The following is an 8,879-nucleotide window of genomic DNA, read 5'->3' on the forward strand; positions in this document are numbered from 1 at the left end:
CCAAAAGCTTTTAGCATATGATGAATATAATTCCAACTAAGTTTGTCAAATGCCTTGGAAAGATCTAATTTGATAAGCATACCTGCCTGCTTTGAGAGCTTGAGGGAGTGGATGATCTCGTGAGTGAGTAGAATCCCATCCATTATTTGTCATCCTTCCACATACCCTGACTGTTCCGGAGAGATGAGCCCGGGAAGGAGGGGTTTGAGTCGATTTGCTATGACTTTTGATATGACTTTGTAAATGACGTTGCATAAGGCAATTGGCCTGAATTTATCAGGGGTGATGGAGTCCTCCTCTTTGGGGATGAGAGTGATGAATGTGGAGTTGAGAGAGGGAAAAAGCCAGCGCATAGCCCTGGATTCTTCAACAATCTGCCAGACTTCCTCCTTTATCATATCCGAGAAAGAGTGAAAGAATGTGGTAGTAAATCCATCTGGGCCCGGGGCTTTACCTTCTTTGAGCTGCGACATTGCCTCATCCACTTCCCGGGGAAGAATAGGGCGCATTAAGAGTTCATTGTGTTCCTCCGTGATGAGCTTTGGAATATTGCTGGTGATTTTGCTAATGGCCTATCGCCGGTCTTCTCTTTGCTCTTGATGGACCTATTGAAAGTGATTGAGGAGCACCTCTTCAATTTCCTTGTGAGTCTCTACTTTTGCCCCCGTTTGGTCTTGGATGAAGGGTATATTGTTATGCATTCTTCTCTGAACTGTAGTTCTGTGGAAGAATTTGGTATTACGTTCCCCCTCCTTCAGCCATCTGACTCTTGACTTTTGCCTCTAGTAGATTTCTTCCTACTTTCTTCTATCCTCCAGCTGGCTATGGATGAGTCGCTCCTTCTGGAAAGTGGCTTCCGTGTGCCCCTCCAAGATAATTTTTTGATGGAGAACCTCCAGATCCTGAATTAACTCTTTCTGCGCCTCGAAGATATTTCCAAAGGTTTCCCTGTTCCATCTTTTTAGGTGACTTTTAAGAAATCTTAACTTCTACTGGAATTGATAAATTTTTGCTCCTTCTGGGGGAATGAACGAGGCCCAGGTGGTCTTGACAAAGTCCTTGAAAGTGGGATGCGTAAGCCAGAATCCTTCAAAGCAGAAGGGCCTTTTTATTAAGTTACCTGGTCTTTGCCACTGTAGAGCAATTGGCCAGTGATCCGATCCTGTGTGGGCAAGAATGGCCGCTGAGATGTCTCCTCCCAAGTGGACCGCGTTGTCTGAGAGGAGGAAGCGATCCAGTTTGGAGGCGATTTGATGTTTGCCAGCCCTGTGGTTACTCCAAGTGAAGGTGCCATTACAAAACGGCATATCTATGAGAGATGTCGATTGGATGAATTCCTTAAAGCGATTGAGTTCAGGTTCCATTCTACTCCTCCCTCCTAGCTTCTCTTCAGTTTTAGTAATCATATTGAAGTCCCCAGCAATGATCCAAAGTGGGTGCCTTCTGCTATTAATTAGAGCTTCAATCATGTCAAGGAGCGCTATCTTACTTCCGGTGTCTTGTGGGAAGTAAACATTTGATAGGTTGCCGTGAATGTTGGTGCCCAGAACATGAAAGGTCGCCTGTATAAGGTAGTGTGCTGCATGAAAATCTGAGAGGGATACCGCTTGGGTATTCCATGCTATTGCTAACCCTCCTGAAGCTCCAGAGGCATCTACTGCAACCGACCGACATCCTGGCCAGGCTTTTGAAAGAATGCTACCTAGCATGGTACTATTACACTTAGTTTCCTGGAGAAAGCACATTTGTGGCTTTTCCTTTTTTATCATGTTTTTTAACATCCTGAGTTTTCTGGGGCTGTTTAGCCCTCTTATATTCCAAGACACCAGCTTCATGATTAACCATTGATAGAGGGCTTGTAGTACTTTGTCAACTTTGCATATCTGCCTGTGTCTACCAGGATTTTCCCAATCTCTATTGTTCTTTGTAAATCTGTCTTTCTTCCTCTCTTTTTTGTGTCCTTTGGGCGCAGATTTCCATCCCATTGGCTTCCTGGTTGTATCCCAAGTTGGTACTGATGATAGGCTCGTGAGATGATCACTTCGAGCTTATTAAGTTGGAGCTCTGGAATTGAATCATATGCTTTCTTTTTGCAGGCAAGTTCTAATTCCAGTATGTCTAAGCCATTCAGATCTATGCTTTCTGGCTCTTCGTCCATTATTTGCACTTGATCATTGTCTTCAATGCTGGTCTCTGGATTCTAGGGGAGGTCTACTTTTCCGTCAACTTCCATTTCCTTGAGGATCTCTACAGCATCTTTCTGATCTCTTTTAAGAATGGTAGGGATGATGATGGGGGGCGGAGATTTGGGAGGGGATTTAGATGGAGGGGGGGGTGAAGAGGAAGATGGGTGATCAGGGTTGGCATCAGCAGTGATAGGGAACTCATCTGAGGATTGACCAAGAATATCAAAGCTGTTCTTGGTTACTGGACCATGGGACTTGTTGGGCTGGGGTTTGTACCCATTTTGGGTTTTTTGTGCGAGCGCTTCCTGCTAGAGACTTTAGTAAAGGCATCCTGGGCAGGGGTATCAAAAGAGTCACGGATGCTGATTTGAACATTCTAAGGGCAATCCCTAAAGAGATGTCCTAGGGCATGACACTTTCTACACCGAAATGGAACATGTTCATAGTCGAGAGGCTGGATCCATTCTTCATCTCGATGGGCGAGAGTTACCGACTCTGGAAGAGCTTCGTTGAGGCGAATGAAAACACATATTCGAGCGTAGGAGATGTACTTACGAGATTTGGTTTCTTTTGCCGCTCTGATATACTCTCCCACCCCATTTCCGATCCTTCTGAGTAGATCCTCATCCCAATATTCGTCCGGGAGAGAGTATAATCTGATCCAAACTGGCGCCCACGTTAGATCTTCCTTGTCTGGGTTAAATCTGGGGATCCATTCCCTCAGGTATAATCCAGCTGAATTAAAAAAGTAGGGCCCTTCTACTAGTATTCTATATTTGTCCTCCAGGCAGAAGAAGATCGCTGTGAAAAAGCCTTTCGACCCTAGCTGCAGAGTGACATCTCCTTTAGGTTTCCATTTCGCCGCTATCCAACCATATAGGGCTTTCTCTGTAGGCCAGAACCCTATGAACTTCCCAATGAGGGCATGATCTCGCATGTACTCTATTCTTCTGTCAATCTTGTCTCCCGGCAGCTCTATTCGTGGCCGCTCCTTGGCCACTGGTCTGCACGTTGTTGAGGAAATTTTCGGACCTTCTTCAGTCTTTTCTGTTCCTTCTTGTGGATCGTTGTTTCCGTCTTTCCCTCTTCCATTTTCCTTATTATCATTTTGGGGTTTTTTCCCCCTGTTCAAGATATCTTTGTCCACTCAACCAAAAATGACGTTTTGCGTCGGATCTTGCTGTGACGGGGAGGGCTCTGACGCCCCCCTGAGGTTGTGCCATAGCGTAGCCTTAATGCTCTGCAGCTCTGAATCGTTGCAGAGGCTTTCGCACCCCCTGAGATGGTCTAGCCTGGTGGCCTGTCGGCGCTGTTGATGGGTCGCTCAGAACCCTAGCAGAGCCATATCCCATTTCTCGTATGTTAAACATTTTAGCTTGGTTAAAATAAAAAATAAAATCAACTATTAATTTTATTAATTTTTATAAATTAATAATAGTAATTTTTAAGCTCCAGGTTTATGATAACCCATGGTATTGACCCATGGTAATACCATGGTATTCATGTGAGCATAGACTATTTATAGGGGAAATTCTATCATCTTAGATCCATCTTAATTTTGGGTCTACCAAGTGCTCAGAGGGATAAATAGATTTCATCCCCCTAAGAGTGGTAAATGTGGAGTTAAGATGGATATAGGTTGGTTTTTATGATAATGAAGATATTAAATAGACTTACGAAATTATATTGTAAAAACATCTTAAGATGAATGGTTAAAGCATATACATTGCACAAGTATATTTGTATACTTCTCTTTTAAACTGAAACAAATCCAGGGCTAAAAGGAATGGATTGATTGCACTAGTCATCCTTCTATAACTTTCCAACATATGCTGGAGTAAACAGATTGTAATTTGGGTAATTTTTCTAATTGCAAACAAGAACATACTTGTGTATTGGCAAGGTGGTTACAAGGTCCCTAGAAGTGATGAATTTGAATTTTTCTTGGTTTTATATATAGTATTAGGTTTTTTCTCATGCTTTCTGTGAATGGCACAGGTGAATTTTATCCTACACCCACTAGGTTATCGATATGTAATTTCGGTAATTTTGATTTCAAAAGATATTTTAAAGAAATGCAATGATTTCATTTGTGTATTTAATAAACACAAGATTTTATAATTGAGTAAAATATTCTCCATGCCTGGTGAGAGATTCGCCAAAAAATTATATATACATATCATATTATTGATAAAATCGCCTTCCATTTTTCCTATATACCATGGAGATTCGCCCATTTATTATACATGTAAATTTAGGGGGGGTTCTTAAAATTTTCCCTGACAACTACCCTCCAAAAATTTACCTTAGCTTCGTTTTGAGCCTCCCTAACAACCATCCTTAGAAACATGTCTTGCACTATCAAGTACATAAGCTTCAGTTGAGTTTCATTGGATTTCTAGCCTGTGCATGTCAACTTGTTTGTCTCCGATCCAAGACTGCCATTACAGACTTAGGTAGTTTCCTGGGTGAGATGTTCACTCAGAAAATTGCGCAATTCTGGAAGGGAACCAACCTTCCCTCCATAAATTGTGTAATCCTTGTTCGGCTGCCTACTGAGCTCCATAATTCTGCAATCTAGCCAAGAAGACCTCCCTCAGAAAATTGCGCAATCCAGCCCAACACTGGGCTTCAACCCATAAATTGTACAATTATGGGAGGCAGTACTTGCTGACCCCAAAAATTATGCAATGCTTGAGGGACAACCAGCCCTGCTCAGCCCAGAAATTGTGCAAATCCGTCTTCCAGGCTTGCAGACTACTGCATGTGCCTTCAGGTTGGTCGGTTCCCTCTAGGACTTAGCAATCCTAATTTGCACAGATAGGTTGTTTTTCTCAACATAGAAAAAAGCAACATGCAAAAGGCATCCCTAATTTTAGGGATCTATTTTTAGTAGCTAGAGGTTATATGCAAAGATCATTTTAGAAACTTCCCTCCATGTGTCACTTTTTCCTAGATTTGTGGCATGCACGTCATAACCTCGATCTTATTAAAACTCATTTGCTAGACGCTATAGAGCTCGTTCCTCACATCGATCTTGCAACTCTGACATCCCACATCGCATCTGGGAGTCTTTGGCACATTCAACTCAGCTTTCTCAAGGTAAGTCTTCTTTTCATGTCGTGTGCTACGTTTCTATCACTTTTTGTCTTTATCTTTGTCTAAGTGTTGTTTGCTTGATATCAATGAATGCTTTTTGTCATTTTTATGCATGTTAGATTGTAGAAGCATTGTTTCAGTTTTTCATTGCATCTCACTGTTGTCGCATGCATGACATTTTTTCTGCAGTCATGGGCATCGTTGCAGCGACTCGCTTCACACACATGCTCGTTTTCCAATTTTATGAATACTGCACTCGTTTTTTGCAAGCATGATCATTTACTCTTGTTTACACTGTCTCGCCATGCATTCCAACCTTCTCATGTTTTTAGTCGCTCGTCGACGGTCTGGGTTTCCTTGACCCGAACCTTGTCTTTGCCTGGCCAGCAATGCACATTTATGAGAATTAAGACTCTTCCTTCCTCCCATAGAATGCGCAAGTATGGCCAACACTCGAATTCAGGCCTGCATTGAGAAATTCTGGGAGAAAATGCCTTACTAGCCCCAGAAATTGCGCAATGCAGTTTGTTGGTTTGCATGTCACTGTTGACTGAAATTGCGCATTGTGCAGTTTCAGTTCTCAACAGGCTAGGCTATACTGTCCATTATGTAGTTCCAACAGTCAGTCAACCTCCTGATAGCCCAGACTGTGCCTTGCGCAGTTTTGGCAGTCAAACTCCCAGCCTCCTGGTGGAAATTGTGCAATCTTCACAATCAGTCATACAAGTATGTTGCAAGTCAGTCCTCAAGTTTTTTTTGGTTTTCAACTAACGGATTTCTTTCCATGAGTGTTTTTATGTCTCCAAGTATCACATGTGTTCATCTACCTCTCATTAGCATAGGTACAATGGCCTCCCACGGAGCAGGGTCAAAGGACACCGTTAAGAGCGCAAGTGGAGATGCAGTTGAGCGAGTGTTTGTGAGATTGCTTATCTATGAAGACACCAAGTTGTTCATAGACAAGGATAATAGGATAAAATAGCCGCATCATTGTAGAGACCAACACCTTCAGCAACAATAGAGGGTAGCAGACATGTGCGAGACAAAGGAAAGAGGAAGGTTGTGGACAATGCAGAGGCAGAGAAAACATGCAAGTTCAAAGAAGATCCACTTGTGATGAAAGCAACTTTGGAGATTGAGGCTAAGAGGTGACAATTCGATAAGAGGATCATGCAAGGGAAAAGAGACAAACAAGGGATGGAGGAAACAGAGAAGGAGTTGCAAGAGTTAAAGTGACAACTCAGGGAAGAACAGGAGCTGCGTAGAGCAGAGAAGGAAGCACAATAGGAACACATCCAGTAGGAGGCACAACATTCACAGATTGATGAAACTGTGCCATACAAGTTATAGACCTGTCGCAATAGCTGGCATAGAGCATACAGGGTGAGAGGTGTTGATGATCACATGCATGGGTGTTCAACAACATGGATGTCATTGTGTGCACACATGCGATCCCACCCATTAGAACTCTCATCGAGGCGAAGACAAGAACTAAGTCCCACTGGAGCTGGACATGTACTTCGACGAGTTGATGCGTGTAGCCACCATCGCAGACTTATATATTAACACATACACTATGCATCAATGTGTTGTTGACCTGATTGCACTAAAGACGATGATGTGCATGTTATTAGATGAGTTGGACAGAGGAGCCAAATCAGTGTACTCGGATGCAACGGAGGCAATAGTTCATTTTTAGCAGGATGTCACCATTGAGCACGCGGACACATCACAGACTACTAAGCTTGGCATCATTTATCCACCATCAATCATCGTGAGGATGTCGAAGGGTTGGTATTCCCACAGCTATCCAAGTCTTAGTGATAGCTTGCATGGCTTGCTCAAGCCTATCTTGTCTCACATGGGTACATGTGCATATTGTAATGTAACATCATGTAAAAGTGAAAGACCATGTGTTGATGGTCGAATGTAACAATCATGTAGTAGTTGAAGAGTCATGAGGGTAGATGAAGAGTCACAAAGGGGTAAGGCACAATCTTCACCAAAAAGGTTGTCATGCTTAACAAAACACCAAACAATTCATAGATAAATAGACTTTTGCAAAACCCCAAAATATTTTTTTTCAATAAAACTACCTTGCCTTTTTAAATAAAATAAAAAAGCTTATTTCAAAACCTTACTCCAAAAATTCACAAATAAACAGACTTTTGTAAAACCCCAAAATACCTTTTTTTCAATAAAACCACCTTACCTTTTTAAATAAAAATAAACTTATTTCCAAACCTTATTGTCCAAAACACCTTTTGTTAGGAAACCAACTCACAAAAAGATAGAAAAGATAGATCAACGCCTTAGAATTCATCCTCTTTGAGGGGGCAACCTCCTTTACATTACACAAATGAACAATTCTTGGACGATACAAATGACTAAACCTCCCTTCTATATATAGGAGTCTAAGGGGTCACAATATAATCAAGTTGACAGAACAGTAATAACATAAGGACACAAAAGTAACAATAGTGGGTTTCTATGGGGCATACTAATGAAAATATGGGGACAATAGAGGCACACTAATAATAATAAGGGATACAATGACAATAGTAATGGGGGAATCACTAGTATTATAGGGGACTAACATGCCCCTATCCTTCCGAAAAGCGTTGTCCTCAACACTTGAGTAGTTATAGATGCTTTTGTATAAAATTCTCATCCTCCCATGTGGAATCTTCAACGGATAAGTTCTTCCACTTGATGATGTACTTTGAAATTGATCGATTTCATAGCTGTCGAGTTCTTGTTTCTGTGACTGCTTCCGATTCCAATATGATTTTTCCTTCCTCATCAAGTTCTGGAAATATTGTTTGAACCAGGGGCTTGTCACCTATAACCTTCTTTAAACATGAAACATGGAAAACTGGGTGCACTCGGGAAGCTGCAGGAAGCTCCAATTTGTATGCCATAGTACCAATCCTTTGCAACACCTTGTACAGACCATAATAATTTGGTGATAATTTATTATCCTTCTTAGCTTGCTTGAGGGATGTTTGCTTATATGGTTGTAGCCATAGGAATACCCAGTCACCTACATCAAAACTTATTTCATTGCGATGTTGATCTGCCTGTTGTTTCATTCTATTTTGCGCCAACGAGAGGTTATCCTTTAAGAGTTGGAGAACTTGTTGTTGATGCTCGATGTGATGTTCCACTACTTGAACCTTGGAACTTTCTCTTAAATATGAAGTGATGGATGGTGGATGATATCCATAAAGTGCCATAAATGGGGTCATTTTTGTTGCAGTATGGAACGAAGTGTTATACCACCATTCAACCAGAGGCAACCATTTGACCCATTGGATCTGTATATCAGATACAAAGAAACGAAGATATCCTTCCAAACATTTTTTTACTATGTCAGTTTTCCCATCAAATTGAAGATGATAAGATGAACTATGGGCTAACTCAGTAATGAGACAAGAAAATAATTTCGTCCAAAATTTCTAGTGAAAATGGGATCTCTGTCGCTTACAATAATCTTTGGGTTTCCATGTAGCTTTTGAATTGTTTCCATAAATGCATTAGAAACTATATTGGCTTTAAATGGATGAGATAATGCACAAAAGTGTGCATACTTGG

The 8,879-nt window shown here is 41.5% G+C and overlaps 1 protein-coding gene across 1 annotated transcript; it reads right to left on the bottom strand.

Annotated features, from left to right (window-relative positions):
- Positions 1–989: 989 nt before the first annotated feature.
- Positions 990–1,709, bottom strand: LOC149262988 (uncharacterized). The gene has a single exon (XM_089384815.1). The coding sequence runs from the start codon at positions 1,707–1,709 to the stop codon at positions 990–992; it is 720 nt and encodes a 239-aa protein (XP_089240941.1).
- Between the last annotated feature and the right edge of the window lie 7,170 nt (positions 1,710–8,879).

Source organism: Pinus tabuliformis, chromosome 6 (assembly GCF_031772625.1).
Source record: "Pinus tabuliformis cultivar Carrire ecotype Pingquan chromosome 6, CPIR1, whole genome shotgun sequence".
NCBI classification, from domain to species: domain Eukaryota; kingdom Viridiplantae; phylum Streptophyta; class Pinopsida; order Pinales; family Pinaceae; genus Pinus; species Pinus tabuliformis.